The sequence below is a fragment of the Bufo gargarizans genome, chromosome 1, assembly GCF_014858855.1.
Source record: "Bufo gargarizans isolate SCDJY-AF-19 chromosome 1, ASM1485885v1, whole genome shotgun sequence".
Taxonomy (NCBI): domain Eukaryota; kingdom Metazoa; phylum Chordata; class Amphibia; order Anura; family Bufonidae; genus Bufo; species Bufo gargarizans.
The window spans coordinates 546,928,364-546,945,843 of record NC_058080.1 but is presented as its reverse complement, the minus strand read 5'-3'; the positions used below and the strand labels follow the sequence as shown (position 1 = coordinate 546,945,843).

The window sequence follows — 17,480 nt, the reverse complement described above, 5'->3', positions numbered from 1 at the left end:
TGGAAACTCCCCCGTTGCTCCTAGAGGCTCATGTGCATATATTAAAACCTCATTTTTCTCAGCAATGCGGGCACATATGAACATGGGACCAACAAAGATGCCTTCAGCTGCCAAGTGCACATGTAACAGGTCAGCCAGTGTCATAGGTACAAATCTGCTGACAGATGCCCTCTAAGTTCTGTTCACACTGACAGACTTAGGACCCTTTCATACGAGCGAGATTTCCGCGCTGGTGCAATGCGTGAAGTGAACGCATTGCGCCCCCACACTGAATCTGGACCCATTCATTTCAATGGGTCTGTGTACATGAGCGTTGTTTTTTATGCATCAGTTCTGTGTTGTGTGAAAATCGCAGCATGTTCTATATTCTGCGTTTTTCAAGCAGCCCTGGCCCCATAGAAGTAAATAAAGCTGTGAAAAATGCATTGCATCCGCAATTTGGCGGAACGCACACGGTCAGCCCTGTGACAGAAATGCCTATTCTTGTCACAATTGCGGACAAGAATAGGACATGTTCTATCTTTTTTGCAGAGCTATGGAACGGAGGTGCGGATACGGGCAGTACATGGTGTGCAGTCCACATCTCTTGCGGCCCCATTGGAATGAATGGGTCTGCCTCCGTTATGGACAATTGCGGAACAGATGCTGACTCAATTATTCGGTCGTGTGGCCCTTATCATGTCTTCTAGCAAATAAATACGTAAATAATGATTCCAGTTTATGTGTAATTGACCATTTTTTTATTTTATTTGCAGCGATTCATTTTGATTATGACTTGATTGTGATTGGCGGAGGCTCTGGCGGTCTGGCATGTGCCAAAGAAGGTAGGAATTTATTAGGATAGACTGTAGGTATATTTGGAGAGTTAAAGCTCATGCACACAACCGTTGTTGTTTTGTGGTCCGCAAATTGTACATCCACAAAACACGGATACTTGCCCTGGAAGGGCCGTCCCCTAAAAGAACAGTACTATCCTTGTCCTTAATGCGGACAATAAAAGGACATGTTCTATTTTTTTGTGGAATGGCCATGCAGGCATACGGACACATACCGTATTTTTCGCCCCATAAGACGCACCTTTTCTCCCCCCAAAATGGGGGGAAAATGTCCCTGCGTCTTATGGGGCGAATGCTGCCAGTTTTACATCGCAAGCTGCGATGTACGAGCGAGCGGGGACTCTGGGAGGGACTGGCAGGAGGAGCTGGGGGCCGGCAATAGTGGCGGGGCGGTGCAGTCACTGAACTATAGCCCCGCCCAGGCGCTCCGGTATACTAATATAAAATGTCTTATTCAATTAATAGTTATTAAATATGCCCCTTCATTCCTAATAGTACCTTAAATCTTAACCGCTTCAGTACAATGCTAGCCGGGCAGGCGGCAGCGTAACTCCCTGATGTCACGTGCCTGCGCCGCCTACTTTATGAATGAAGCAGGCGGCGCAGGCAAGTGACGTCAGTGCATAGTTATTAATTATTCAATTAATAACTATTAATTGAATAAGACATCTTATATTTGCATACTGGAGCGGCGGGGGGGGGGGAATCTGTGGATGACATTTTTATGGGGGACATCTGTGGATGGCACAGTTATGGGCTGGGGGGATCTGTGGATGGCACTGTTATGGGCTGGGGGGTCTGTGGCACATATATAGCAGTGCCATCCACAGATCCCCCCCTCTAACAGTGCCATCCACAGATCCCCCCCCCCCCCTGTAACAGTGCAAGCCACAGATCTTCCCATAACAGTGTCCATCACAGATCCCCCCCATAACAGTGTCCGTCATCCACAGATCCCCCATAACAGTGTCAGTCATCCACAGATCCCCCATAACAGTGTCAGTCATCCACAGATCCCCCCATAACAGTGTCCGTCATCCACAGATCCCCCATAACAGTGTCAGTCATCCACAGATCCCCCATAACAGTGTCAGTCATCCACAGATCCCCCCATAACAGTGTCAGTCATCCACAGATCCCCCCATAAGTGTCAGTCATCCACAGATCCCCCCATAACAATTTTTTTTCTTATTTTCCTCCCCAAAAATCTAGGTGCCGGTGCGTCTTAAAGGGCGAAAAATACGGTAATGCACACAGGGTCATTTCCGTTTTTTTGCGGTTCCATTAAAGTTAATACTTCAGCATATGGGCTGCAAAAAGAACTGAACGGATACGGAAAAAAAATATGTTTGTGTGCATGAACCCTTAAAGGCATATCCTCAGGATAGGTCATCATTATCACATCAGCGGGAGGCCAATTTCCGACACCCCTGTTTCACTACGGAGTGCTTCCATGGTGTTTCTGTCAGTGCCTCCGCACCGCAAAAAATTGAACTTGTTCTATTTTTTTTGCGGTGCGAACGGATCACAGACCCATTTAAGTTGAATGGGTATTGATCCGTCCTAGCCGCACGGACGTTGCCCATGCAAATTGTGCTCCCCAATGCACAGAACGAACCCACAACGGCCATGTGCAAGAGCCCTTATGAAGTGGACAACCCCTTAAAAAATAAAAGGAACAGTACTCACCCTACTATTTCACTGACACTTTCGTTTCCAGTTCTGTTGTCAGCATCTGCTTCTTGGTCACTCATGACACACACATGACCACTTAACCAATAGTTCAGCCAAACTCCTCTCCTGACATGTCCTTTTTAGTGACTACTTGCTTTCCCTAGATCTGTGATGGCTAACCTCCGGCACTCCAGCTGTGATAAATCTACAACTCCCAAGATGTACACTTGCTTGGCTGTTCTCAGAACTCCATAGAAATGAATGGAGCATGCTCGGAGTTGTAGTTTCACCACAGCTGGAGTGCCGGAGGTTAGCCATCACTGCCCTATATTCTGAAGCATGTTTATATATAACTCTGTTGTGCTGATACTCTGTTATTTCTTCTAGAAGTTATGAATTACTAGTAGTTTATAATGAAGATTCAGATGGGTGTTACCAGTTGGGGTGTGTCCCTGCACAGTCTTAGGGTTTATGCACACGACCGTGCCGATTTTTGCGGTCAGCAAAATGCGGATCAGCAAAAAACGGATGCCGTCCGGGTGCCTTTCGCAATTTGCTGAACAGAACAGGAGGCCCATTATAGAAATGCCTATTCTTGTCCTCAAATGGACAAGAATAGGACATGCCTTTATAATTTTTGCGGGGCCACGGAACGGAGCAACGGATGCGAACAGCACACAGAGTGCTGTCCGCATCTTTTGAAATGAATGGTTCCGTATACGGAACGCAAAAAACGTTTGTGTGTATGAGCCCTTACACTGTGCAGGGACACCCCTTAACTAGTAACATGCAGTTGGACATTAATTGCAGACTGCTGCTAATGGCACATCATAGTGGTATATGAAAAAATGCTCCAGAAGTGTTATCACACGGGAAATGCATTTAGTGACTAAAATCAGGTCACATTACATTTTTTTCAGCAGAGTAAAAAATACTCTTATTTTTGAAGGGTATTTTTAGTCAAAGAAGAATATAAAATAAGATTCTGTGTGTTTTTTTGTTTTTTTGTCAGTGTAGTAATTTTGTCAAATTGTAATTTTTAATAACACTATTTTTGGTTACCCATAACTTACTGATTAACTTTGATTGGTCTAGTAATTGAAAAATAGCAGTTCTGACTTTTTTTTTTTTTTTTCTATTTTAATGGGCTTCTGTCACCGGTTTTCGTAGCATTAGAATAGGCTGACTTTAGACTTGTTTTCTGGTCAGCAGAATTGATCTAGGTCTCAGGCCTCCAGCACACAAACCTTTTTTATTCCGTTCCGTTTTATGCATTCCTTATACGGACCGTATACAGAACCATTCATTTCAATGAATTCGCAAAAAAAACGGAAGGTACTCCGTATGCCTTCCGGTTCCGTATTTCCGTTCCATTCAAACATAGAACATATCCTATTCTTGTCCACATTACGGACAAGGAAAGTACTGTTCTATTAGGGGCCAGCTGTTCCGTTCCGCAAAATACGGAATGCACACGGATGTCGTCTATATTTTTTGCGGATCCGTTTTTTACGGACCGCAAAACCCTACAGTCGTGTGGAGGAGGCCTTAGTCCCATTCCGAGATGTGGCCACATTTGGGTAGAAAATACGTTTTAACATTCACTACTCACAAAAAGTTAGGGATATTTGGCTTGTGGGTGAAATTTTAGGCTAAACCTAAAACACACTCTAAGGGTCCATTCACACGTCAGTATTTTTCTATATCCCGAATTTTGGTCCGTTTTTTGCGGATCCTTTGTTACTGAAAATGTTTCCGTATGTCATCTGCATGTCATCCATTTTTTACGGATCCATTGACTTTGTATTGTACCAGGAACCGTTTTTTGCGGATAATAATAGGACAAGTTTTATATTTTATCGGACATGGGGAACGGACAGCACACATTGGGCTGTCCGAATTTTTTCAGGACCCATTGAAAATGAATGGGTACGCAACTGGTCCGCATCCGTTCTGCAAAAAACGGAACGGATCCGGAAAGAGACAACGGACGTGTGAATAGACCCTAACCTTTACAGGTGAACTTAATGTGACCTTCTCTAAACTTTTGAATGCACATGTCCAACTGTTCAATGTTTCAGTACTTTTTGCACAACTTGCTGTTATTTAACAAGGAGCTTAACAGCAGAATTCACAGCAGGTGTTTGATCCATGAATCGCCCAATATATTTCCTGGTTGAATTAGAATTGGTATTTAAACAGTCCTGCTCATCATGCTGTTCACATTTTGACATCATGAGACCAAGACAACACCTAACAATTGATCAACAGTATCTCGCCATTGCGAGGCTCCAAGCAGGATGTTCTCAGACAGAAGTGGCCACTGAGTTTAGAGTGTCACTGTCACGGGTGAGGTATGGGAGGGAATACCACACCGACAACAGAAGGGAAGGGAAAAGCCACTAGGCCTCAACGCTAGGGAAAAGGGGAAGGGTCACCTCCTAAATAACCCTACTCCTTTCCCTGTCTCCTATCCGTATGGGCACACCCCGAAGGTAGGAATGCCCATACATCGGAACCTGAGACCCTAAGGATCCCTATAGATAAAGGCTGGGAATGAGGCCACCCACTCCTTCCCGGTTAAAGGAACCAACGTCTCCCTGAGGCCTAGTAGCAACAGACAAGGGGAGGGACAGCAAAACACAAGGAAGCAAGAGATGGACGAACACGGACTCCAGAGAAGACAACACACCAGCTCTTCCAAAACCCAAATCAAGCTATCAACCGCACAGCCAGAACAGTGAGGTCAGACTACATAGGGGAGGTGTGATGACTACTAAGCCACACCTGAAACAAGGGGTGTGGTCAAGAGCAACAACAACTGAAGCAAGTAACCAAAGAGGCTGTTAGATTCCTGCACGTGTAGCCAGTCTCTTTGATCTCCTGACATCTGTCACAGGAGGGACGTGACAGTCACAAAGTGTCATCAGTAGGTTGCAACAGAGATACAGAAAGACTGGAAGAGTCATAGAAAGGCATAGAAGTGGACATCCTTTGACCACATCCCACACTGATGACCACTTCATTGTAACCAGCACCCTGCGGAACCGGATGATGAATGCCACACAACTCCAGGCACATTTAACTAGGTCTAAGGTCAGTCTGTTTTAATTTAAGGGAGGTGAGAGGCACCCAAGTGTCACGTCAGACAATTCAAAACCGTTTACATCAGCGTGGTCTAATATCTAAATGACCTGAAAGGGTACCTGACCACACCACCAGGCACAGGCGTCATTATCTTGCATGGACCAGGGAGCATCTACGCTGGACAAGGGACCAGTCGGCCTCAGTGCAGTGACTTTTTTTTTTTTTACGTGTCTGCACTAAAAAACATGTGGAAAATTGAGATTCAGTGCTGATTCTGCCCCAAGACAGGACATGCTGCTTCTTTTTTTCCACGTGAAAAAATAAAAAAAAGCAAGTGCTGCTTCCCATTGAAATAAATGGGAGGCTGTTTTGGGGCGATTTTTGGAACTGATTTTGAGGCAGAAACACTCCAAAATCAGCGCCCTTACTGAACCACACAGAGACCCAGCAGACGTGAGACTTTATGAGAAGTTAGGGCCAGCCATAATGATGTTCAGGGGGCAGTGGGCATGGCAGCAACACAGAGAATGGAGCCTATAGGTGTAATGGCAACGCTCCCGTTGCTCTTTTCATCCACCAAAATTTGGCCACATATCGGGATGGGACCAAGGCCTAGGCTAGATCAATTCTGCTGACCAGCATACTGGTCTAAGTTTAGCCTGTTCTATTGCTATGAAACTGGTGACAGAAGCGCAGGGCCGGACTGGGGATAAAAACCAGCCCTGGAAAAAGTTGCATACCAGCCCCACAGCATTGCGTCCTTATTTACTTGTTTATAATAGGAGAAAGCATTCATTTTAAAACGCGTGTGTAAACGCGAATATGAACTTTGCCCCATGATAGCTCTTTTGTAGAACCCCCATTGTTCATATTATCACAGTGTTTTCCCAACCCGGATGCCTCTCAGCATGCTCAGACAGTGTTTGTTGGCCACCTATTTAATGATTGTTGCATGCAACATTTTACTTGACCAACTATTTTAGATATTCTACGGTAGTCCTGTTACAATCCCCCCCAATGAGCCTTTTGACCAAATAATACAAATATTTATAAAATCTCACCCATATGCTGCAAAAAAATAAAATAAATCTGCAATGTAAAATCTATAATAAAGATCAACTACAAATATAAACATATTTCACATGAAAACTTACAATTACTTGGCCCTTGGGGATCTCGCACACCACTTCATCACTTTGGCCGGGGGGCTCGGCGGAGCTGATGTTGTATTTTATGCTAATGAGAAAGATTTCATAATAAGGATTTGGAGAAGGGGCAGAGGAATAGCAGAGCAGGGAGAGGCTGGTGCTGCTACTAGGGGGTCATACCATGGGGGAGTAATAAAGCCCACCATAATGCCCCCCCAGTAGTAATAATTCTCCTTATAATGTGCAAAACATACCCCTTTGTAATGCCCCCAGTTGAACTAATGTTCCCATAATATGCCAATATAAAATACCCCTTCTCAGTGCCCCGTAGATGACCCCATAGTGCTCCTGCCTCCTTCCCCCCACCATAATATGTCCCAGTATAAAATGCCCCTATACAGAGCCCCCCATATAAAATACCCCTTCTTTTTAGCCTCAGTAGATGCCCCTATAGTGCCCCCAATCATGTGCCAGTAAGATGTGCCCCAATAGATGCCCGCCAATCATGTGCCAGTAAGATGTGCCCCCATAGATTCCCCCAATCATGTGCCAGTAAGATGTGCCCCCATAGATGCACCCCAATCATGTGCCAGTAATAAGAGCCCCCCACCATCATGTGCCAGCAGCCAGTAGCCCCCCCTTATGTGCCAATAATCCCCCTTATCATGTGCCAGTAGCCGCCCCTTATGTGCCAATAATCCCCCTTATCATGTGCCAGTAGCCGCCCCTTATCACGTGCCAGTAGCCGCCCCTTATCACGTGCCAGTAGCCGCCCCTTATCACGTGCCAGTAGCCGCCCCTTATCACGTGCCAGTAGCCGCCCCTTATCACGTGCCAGTAGCCGCCCCTTATCACGTGCCAGTAGCCGCCCCTTATCACGTGCCAGTAGCCGCCCCTTATCACGTGCCAGTAGCCGCCCCTTATCACGTGCCAGTAGCCGCCCCTACCACGTGCGATGACGCCATTGCACCGCCTGCATCGGCCTCTGATAGGCTACCGGCCTAGTCCTGGCAGCCTAACAGAAGAACTGGAGGAGACACACCTCTCCCTCCACTGCCGCAGCATATTAGACATTTGTATCGCTGTCCTGAGGACGGCGATACAGATGACTATGGAGATGAGCGGAAGCGCTCATCTGCTGCTGTGCCCTGCCGCTGGCCGCCCCCACTTGCCACCAGGGCCTCGGCCTTGCGGCACTCAGGCCTGCCGGCCCTGCAGAAATTTCCCGGTATACCGGCAGGCCAGTCCGGCCCTGCAGAAGCCCTTTAAATGACATAACTAGCTTTGCATTTTTAATATAGTACTGGAATAAAAGTTTGCAATCCATTAGTGACAAGCCAAATTCATGTAGTCTTTTTTTAAAAGTTTTACCGTTTTTGCATCAACGCATCCCAAGATCTTTTTCTTTCTTCAGAGCTATCATTTTAGGGTACATAACACTTTTTAATCGCTTTTTATTCCGTTTATCTGTAGCAAATAATTAAAAAAGTAGCACTTCTGACTTTTTACTTTGATGGCTTTCACTGAGCGTGATAAATTACATGATACTTGTATAGTGCAGGTCGTTATGGACGCGGTGATACCAAATATGTGGAGATTTTATTTTTGCTATTTTTTTTTTCCCATTAAAAAGGAGATTTTTGTGAAACTCACCTGTAAAATCTTTTTCTCGTCTTTTCCATTGGGGGACACAGACCATGGGTATAGCTTAGAGGTATTAGTAGGAGGGACACTATGCAAATGAAAGAGCTCCTCCTCCTCGGGCTATACCCCCAGACTCCACCAGGAGGAACTCAGGCGTTGCACAAGCAGTAGGAGAAGGAGCAAGAAAAAATCATGGAAACCATCGGACCAAGCCATAAGGTCCAACCAGAAACAGAAAAACTGAACTAAAGACCCCTCCTGCAACAGGAATAATGGGTGGGAGCTGTGTCCCCCAATGGAAAAGACGAGAAAAAGATTTTACAGGTGAGTTTCACAAAAATCTCCTTTTCTCGTGCTTTTTTCCATTGGGGGACACAGACCATGGGACGTCCAAAAGCAGTCCATGGGGTGGGAAAAAATATCAGCACCGCCAGGAGGAACGCCCCAACGGTCAAACAGGAACCACAGCCTGCAAAACCCTGCGGCCAAAGCCGCATCAGCCGAAGCCAGTGAATGCAACTGACAAAAATTTGCAAAGGTATGCAAGGACGACCAGGTGGCCGCCGTACACAGCTGAGACGCAGAGGCACGACTGCGTCTTGCCCAGGAAGCCCCCTCCGCCCCAATGGAGTGAGCGGCAATTCTAGCCGGGGGAACTCCACCACAAGCGTGACAAGCCGCGGAAATAGCCAAGCAGATCCAGAGCGCCAAGAACGGCGGACGGAAGCAGTAGCCGCGAGACACACCTTCAGGACCCGTACAACATCCAGGGAATGCAGAGTGCGTTCCCTGGGGTTAGCCGGAGAAGGACAAAAGGAAGGCAGGACAAGATCCTCATCAAGGCGGAAGGGAGAGACCACCCTGGGCAAAAAGAAGGGGACTGGACGGAGCACAACTTAATCCTGGAGGAAAACCATTAAGGCTCCTGACAGGAAAGAGCGGCCAGCTTCGACACCAGTCTGACCTAAAAGCTCGTGATGGGACGTGAACTCACAGCCACTGCATAATAGCCCAGAACTTTAATCACTACGCTATGTAGCTGTATCAGAAGCTATGGTCACAAGGAAGTCCAGATGAGAACAGTCAGAGAGACCCTCCTCAAAGGCTCGAAGGGAGCCGACTGCAGAGCGCGCAGAACCAAATTGAGATCCCAAGGAGACAAAGGGGGAACATACGGGGAACCGAATGCGCCACCCCCGAAGAAAGGTCACCACCGGACCCTTAAGAGCAAGGGACCTCTGACGGCCCGCGCCGAAACCTGACCTTACAGGGAACTAAGCGACAGTCCCTGCACAAGCCCCGACTGAAGAAAAGACAGTACCATCAAGATGGAAAACCGAAGGGGAGGGAACCCCGAACCCTCAAAAAAGGATAGGAAGGCCATCCAGGTACGATAGTAAATCCGGGAGGAAGAAGACTTCCCCGGACTGATCATGGTCCTAACCACTGAATCCGAGAACCCCATCTTTATCAGGATGGCGGTTTCAACAGTCACGCCGGTAAACGAAGAGACCGCAAATTCCGGTGGAAGAACGGGCCCTGAGACAGTAAGTCCTGTCCGTCGGGAAGAGGCCATGGGGCGTCCGCCAGCAACCGAGCCACGTCCGAAAAACCACGCGCGGCGAGGCCACTCTGGGGTGATGAGAACGGTCGGAGTCCCTTCCGCCTCGAACTGGCGTAGACCCTTTGGCAGGAGAGGAAAACAGAGGAGGCTGAAGTCCTGCCACGGAGACACCTGCGCATCCATCCGTACGCCTCCGGATCTCGGGCGCGAGCCAGGACCACTGGGATCTTGTTGTTGAACCCGGACGCCATTAAGTCCACATCCGGACGGTCCCATCTGTGGCAGATTTCTTCGAACCCTTCTGGATGCAGAGACCACTCGCTTGGATCCACCGTGTTGTGGCTTAGAAAGTCCGCTGTCCAGTTGTCCATTCCTGGAATGCAAACTGCTGACAACACCGGAACGTGAGTCTCCGCCCACGTCAGAATTCACTTCACCTCCTGCATCACCATCCGGCTGCGGGTCCCGTCCTGATGGTCGATATAGGCCACGGCCGCGGCATTGCCCGTTTGAACCCGCACTGGGAGGCCCGCAAGGAGAGAGGTCCAATAGGAGAGAGAGAGCGGAAAAAAATCGCCCTCAATTCCAGAAAGTTGATTGGAAGGCGAGACTCTGCCGCCGGCCAAATTCCTTGAACCGTGCGAGACTGGAAAACGCCCCCCCAACCCAGGATGCTGGCATCGGTGGCGGCGATCGTCCAGGAGAATGCGAGAAAGGAACTCCCCGACCTCAGGTTCTTTGGGAACAGCCACCAAGGGAGAACTGCCCGAACCCGCTGAAAGGTAAAGGATCTCCTGTTGCGCCAGGCGAGTGTGAAACTGGGCATATGGAAAGGCCTCGAAAGAGGCTACCATAAGACCCAGGACCTGCAAGTATTCCCGAATGGAGAGGCACGGGGAGCGCAGCAGATGCGACACTGCCCCCTGGACCTGGGAGGACCTGAAGGCTGGTAGAATACTTTGGCAGCCGAGGTGTCCAAAATCACCCTCCGGAAGGAGAGCCTCTGGGACGGGAAGAGGCAGGAGTTTGGGAAAGTTACCAGGCAGCCGAACCGTTCCAGGGTCTGAACAGTGATCCGGACGCTGTCCGTGGTCTGCGGTAGAGAGGGGGGCCTCTATCCGGATATCGTCCCGACAGGGCAGCAAAGGAATGCCCCTGGTACGAAGAAGCGCCATGAGCGGTCCAGGACCGTGGCAAGGACCCGCGGGGTGGTCGCCAACCCGAAGGAAGGGCGACAAACTGACAGTGTCGACCCATAATGGCGAAGCGCAGGAATCGATGGTGAGATTCCGCAATCGGGACATGTGATAGGCCTAGGAGCAGCAGGGCGGGCTGACTGGGCCCTCTAGTGCCGGGAAGGCTGGTGCAAAGGAAGGCCTCTTTGCGGGCGACCTGAGACCCCCGGCGGAGGAAGCAGGCGACGGCCTACCAGATGAGAAACGGCAAAAGGCATGCAGAGACGAACTCGTCCAGCTGATCCCCACAAGGCCTGGAAACCCCAAAGGGGAGATTAGCAAGGGAACGCTTGGTGGAGGCGTCAGCGTCCCACACCTTCAATCAGATCTCTTCGCGCTGAGTGACAGAGATGGCCAACCTGCGGGCAAAGAGGGAAACAATGTCCCTAGAAGCTTCGCAAAGAATGTTAGAAGCCTGAGACATCTGGAGAACCAACTCCAGTGTGTTAGTAGCCGCATCTCGTACCGCCAGTTCCTGGTGGTGGTGTTGTAACCACACCGAGAGAGCACTGGCTACCCCTGCTGAGTGAAAGGTAGGTCACAGGGACGCGCTGCCAGCGAAAAAAGGACCTGGAAGAGAGTCTATGCGTCTGTCTACAGCATCCTGGAAAGAGGAACTGACTAAGACAGGAAGGGCCACATAATTGGCTAATCCGGCCACCGGAGGATCCACCTTAGGGGGAGGAGACACCTCTCCTCGCCGTCAGCAGGGAAAGGAAAGTATATTCATGCGCTGGGTGGTCGAGAACCTTATTAAGACCACCCCAGGCCCTGGACATGACCGCGGAAAAATCCCTCATGGACCGGGAACATGGTAGTCTCCGACTGCCTGGACGGAAAAAGGGGGAACTCCTGACCAGTGGAAGGAGGAGAATCCCCTTGGAGAATAAAGGTGTCTCGGACAGTCACCACTAAGTCAGCCACCCTGGTGGAGAGCTTAGGCGAGGGGTCCCGCTCCATGACCTAATCAGAGCCGGAAATTCTCCTTCAGACTTGCGCTCCCTAAGGGAGGGGAGAGTCGCCCGAACGCGCCTCTAGACGAGGGGGGGGGGGGGGGGAGAGCCAGAGCCATCCGAGGAGGGATGCTGCTGCTCACGCTCCCTGTTAGTATTCGGGCGTCTTCTGTGGAAAACCACTTAGAGAGGTGGTTGGCGTCACAGGATTTGAAAATGCCCTATAGTCCAAAAAGGACGTGGCTCGTCCGAGCCGGATAATTCTCCTTCGGAGTACTCTCCCTAGGGAGGGGGAAGAGCAGTCCGCAAGCGCCACCGGCGAGGTGAGGGGGGTGGAGAGACAGAGACATCCGAGGTGGGATGCTGCCGCTCACGCTGCCTCTTCGTAGTCAGTCACCCACTGTGGGGACCACTGAGAGAGATGGAGTCGTTAGCGCCACAGGATTAAAGGACATGGTTGCCTTGGTGACTAAGACCAATTTAGCGGCCGCGCTGGACATGGCAGATGCCCAAGCGGGGACCGCAGGCCCTCAGGGACGTGGAGGAGGGGTGGAGGAGGGGGGTAAGGCAGGGATGCAGGTAATACTTATCTGCTCCTGCAGAACTTCTCCCTCGACTCCAGGACCAGCAGGGATGCACCTCATCAGGCTTCTGACTCCTTGTCCAGGAGTGCAGTGTTCTGGTGGAGGGTGGCAGCGGGAGACCCAGTAGCTGGTGGGATACCGGAGCTGCAGGTCGAGCCCGGATCCACTTGTCTTCTTTGGGGGGCAATGGAGGCAGCCAGGCAGCGTCCAAGGACGGCAGCGGGCATTCCACGGGGGACCAGGAAGGCGCCATGCCGACCTGTGTCCCCATCTAGAATAATATAAACAATTTTTGAAGGCTGAAAGGGGCTTTGAACTCAGAAAGCCTGGACATGGGGCAACAGCAGCAGTACCACTGAGCTACCAGCTTGCCTGGCACAAAACGGAGTAGAGTGATGAGGAGCTGCACGGCCATGAGCAAACAGAGTCTCCGGTGTAAGGAGAGTCAGAGCGACATGCCGAGGCTCCGCCTCCCCTAACGCGTCATTATGGCGCGAAAAAAGCGCGCGAAAATAAGCGCGCGCACGAAAAATAAGCGCGCGCGCGAAAATATGCGCGAAAATAAGCGCACCACGTGGAGGAGCGGCCTGCCGGCGGGCGCTGAGGGAGCGCAGCAGCCAAGGCCCGACGAGAGAAGCGCTGAAGCCCACAGTTTAAGGGGAAGAGATGCCAGTACTCCAGTGCCAAAATGAAGAAAGTGCCCCATCAGGATCCTTCTTCAAGCTCACCCAGGCAGCCACAGACAAATAGACACAGAGGGAGGGGGAGGGATTGTGCAACACTTATCTGCTCAGCATGCTCCCTCGATGTCCAGACCAGCAGGGATGCGCCTCTTCAGACTTCTGACTCCAATCCAGGAGAACAGTGCTCTGGAGGAGGGTAGGCAGCAGGCGTCCCAGCAGCTGGTGGGATGCCGGAGCTAACAGGTCGAGCCCGGATCCACTTATCTTCTTGGGGGGAAATGGAGGCAGCCAGGCAACGTCCCAAAGACGGCGGCGGGCACTCCACGGGAGACCAGGAAGGCGCCATGCCGACCTGTGTCCCCATCTAGAATAAAAATAACAAAAAGGAGTAGAATCAGAGAGTGTCAACCTCCTTCACCAGACACTAAGCAAAGACTGAGTTCCTCCTGGTGGAGTCTGGGGGTATAGCCCGAGGAGGAGGAGCTCTTTCATTTGCATAGTGTCCCTCCTACTAATACCTCTAAGCTATACCCATGGTCTGTGTCCCCCAATGGAAAAAAGCACGAGAAAGGCCTTTTTTTAACTTTTTTTTTAACTTTATTAACCATTTACTTGTCCACCAGCTCTCCTGTGAGAGCTGAGCCCCCATTCTCCACTGCATGAGAGACCTGTGCAGTGCTAGGCCATTGACTTTTTACTAGCCTAAGGCCCATTAGTTACTGCTGTAAAAAGGCATTTGGGTGGTCACTTATGGGATAACGGCAGGATGCCCTTTTTAGATTTTGGCCTGTGCCGGTTGAACAGCGGAAGGCAGTATTTACATGGTCAGGAAATATGTGGCTGAAGCTGCTATGGATTTGCAATGGATACTGTTTATGCAGATTTGTATTATCTGTAGCCTTAGGCCTCATGCACACCACTGTGGTTTGGGTCCACATCCGAGCCGCAATTTTTGCGGGACAGGGGGCAGACCCATTCACTTCAATGGGGCCACAAAAGATATGGACAGCACTCTGTGCTGTCTGTATCCGCATATCCATTCTGTAGTAGGGTTGCACTGGGTATCGAACTTTTGATACCCAATCAATAGTTTTACACCTGGATCGATCCGATACCGGGATTTGCTATTTTCCGATACTAGGCTGCGCTACTGCGCCACCTAGTATCTGTTAGAGAACATGGTGTGCGCCGTAGATTCTGCTTGTAAATCTGCAATATCCAGTATAGAAATGAAAGGCTTTGTCATAATATAAAGTTATGCAACCTTTAAAGGGAACCTGACTGAGGGCAGCATAAAATAGTGACAGAAATGCTGATTTCAGCGGTGTGTATTTTATGAGCTTAAAGTAAGTGGTTGCCGAGAACCAGCATCATAATCATTGCAGCCCAGGCCTTGAAGAGTCAAATCTACCTGAGAAGAGTCCTGGTTATTCATAATCTCCTGCTCTCCCCGACCCATCTGCTGATGATTGGCAGTTCTCTCCTAGAGAGAAAGGGAGAAAACTAGGTAGAAGACTGTCAGTCATCAGCAGGTGGGCAGGAGAGCAGGAATTCATGAATAACCAGGACTCTTCTCAGGTGGCCATGACTCTTTTCCAGGCCCAGTCTGCAATGATTGTGATGTTGGTTCTCGGCAACCACTTACATTTACCTTTTAATTGACAGAACGCTTAAATCTACTCGCCTGTCTCTACTTTGTTCTGCCGTTAGTATGGACAGGTTCCCTTTAATGTGTGCGTTTTTTTGTCAGTGAATAGAAACATTCAGAAGATTGCTTGTATTTTTGTTGCTCTGACGATCCATTATTTTTATTCTCAGCTGCCCAATGTGGAAGGAGAGTTGCAGTATTTGATTACGTAGACCCATCACCCCAAGGTATGGTCAGCTGGTAAATTGTCTTGTGGGAGTTGTAGTTTTACAACAGCTGGAGGGCTGCAGTTTGAGGATGCCTGCTCTAACGTGACATATTTTATTGTGGAATCCTTAACAAACTAGAACTATGACAGCCTGCGAGTAAAAATTGGGAAATCTGATGTTTTTTTTTTTTTTTTTTTACAGTGTTTTTGTACAGTTTTCATTGTATATTTCCTTGTGAGGTTTTTAGCAATATTTTCACATTCCTTTAATTGGGGAGGTTTATTTATGTTGATGGGATGTATGCTGATAAGATATTGATATGTAATTATTTTTTATTTTACCCTACCTCAAGGAACCAAATGGGGTATTGGAGGGACATGTGTGAATGTTGGCTGCATTCCGAAAAAGCTGATGCATCATGCAGCACTGTTAGGAGGTGCCTTGAAAGATGCCCCCCATTACGGCTGGCATATGCCGCATCCAGCACAACATGACTGGTAATATTTGTTTTATCTTAACACTGTAATGATCATCTTCAAACCTTATCATTTGCAATATGATTTAAAAGAAATAGTAAGTGTAACAGCTGCATAGTTCAAAAGCAGTGCAAATAATGGACTTTTACACCTGCTTTGCTGTTAAATAAACACATGTTCTGAATGTGCCCTTTTCAAAAGTGACCTCATTTCACCTTCCAGTTTGGAGCTTTGCCAGAATCTCTCATTGGTAAGAAACGTGGAAGCGTGAGGCACGCCTTGCAAACTCATTATAGGGATACCCCAATCTCACTGTCCAATTTCCCAATGATTGGAGTTATTCGTTTACAGGGACCGCGGGGTTTCATTTCAACATTGTATACCCACTTGTTAGATGTTAAGCTGAAGGGCACCCCAATACAAGCACTCAGTAAATGGAAGGATAGAATTCCAGATTTAACTAGCGAAGAGGAGGCAGACATTCTAGAATCCCCCACATTAGTGTCACCTGCCGGGAATAATAAGTTTATTCAAGTTAGCATAATACACCAGAGCTACTTGACCCCGCTGAGGCTAAACAGAATGGGCAGACTTACCCACTCTGAGTGTCATAGGTGCGCGGCTACAGATGCTGACTTTTGGCACCTTATATGGGAATGCTCTTATGTGCAAACGTTCTGGGAAAGGGCAGTTCAACTACTCAAGGATTTATTGGGATATGTAGTACTATTGCACCCGAAGATCTGTCTCTTTGGGATAATGGATGAGAATATATACTCACATCATACTAGGATATTCCTCAGGGAAGTATTGTTCTTGGCGCGGAAGGCGATCGCCATGAGGTGGATGGGTGATAGACCGCCCACCTTAACACAATGGAAACAGCTTGTCAACGCCATTATACCATATGAAAATATTGTATTCAAGAATAGAGGGTGTATATCTAAATTTCAAAAGGTATGGGGGACTTGGTGCACTTCCCCGAGTACTGCTTACTCCGCACATAGATTGTCTGAGGCCTTAAGGACAGAACAAGGCGAACAGCAGTGATTTTGTGGTGTAGAGGGGAACAGAATGTACTGAAATAAATAAGTTGGGATAAATATGCAATGGTCATATGTTTCTATTTGTTCTGGGGTGGAAGAACCTTTGGCTAAGTGTAAAGAGGCAAAGTAGCGATACAGCACAGAAGTTTATTGTCAACTGTTATTTTATTATTTAGTCTATTTTATTTAGTATTATAATGCACAAGTCATATGTACACCTCTACAAGATAACAATATTGTACAATTAATGCTGGATTTTGTACTGAGACTGTCATTATTGTTTGCTTTGTGTATTCTATAAAACGAATATAAAAAAAAAGAAACGTGGAAGTGAGATTAGAACATTGCTGTAGATGTGTGACATGAAATCCTGTGTAACAGCGCCCTCTTGTGGTATGAACTGTACAGGACACTATTGCTGCATGAAATTTAGACTTTGTAATTGTACGATATAGTATTGGGGAGATTTTTTATATGCCAGTCTTAAACCATGATATGGAGGTGTGGGGGGGGGGGGAGGGGGGGTTATCAAGCCATTTATTAGCAAATTTTGACGTGCTCCATATTTGTGTTAACATTTTCAAGCTTTTCACCAGTTTTCCGAAGTAGAAAGAATTGTGGGTCAGTGTTTATAGAACTTGGGTGGGATTGAGTGGGAAGGACAGGGACTGACAGATAGTAGGTGTAGATTTC

General features: G+C 48.3%; 1 protein-coding gene across 2 annotated transcripts in view; it reads left to right on the top strand.

Moving 5' to 3' along the window:
• Window positions 1-17,480, top strand: part of TXNRD2 (thioredoxin reductase 2) — a 137,564-nt gene that overhangs the window by 2,828 nt on the left and 117,256 nt on the right. For both annotated transcript variants that reach the window (XM_044275570.1, XM_044275571.1), the window contains exons 2-4: window positions 756-824; window positions 15,227-15,283; window positions 15,618-15,762. In XM_044275570.1, the coding sequence (XP_044131505.1) occupies window positions 756-824; window positions 15,227-15,283; window positions 15,618-15,762 (271 nt within the window). The remainder of the gene's footprint in view (window positions 1-755; window positions 825-15,226; window positions 15,284-15,617; window positions 15,763-17,480) is intronic.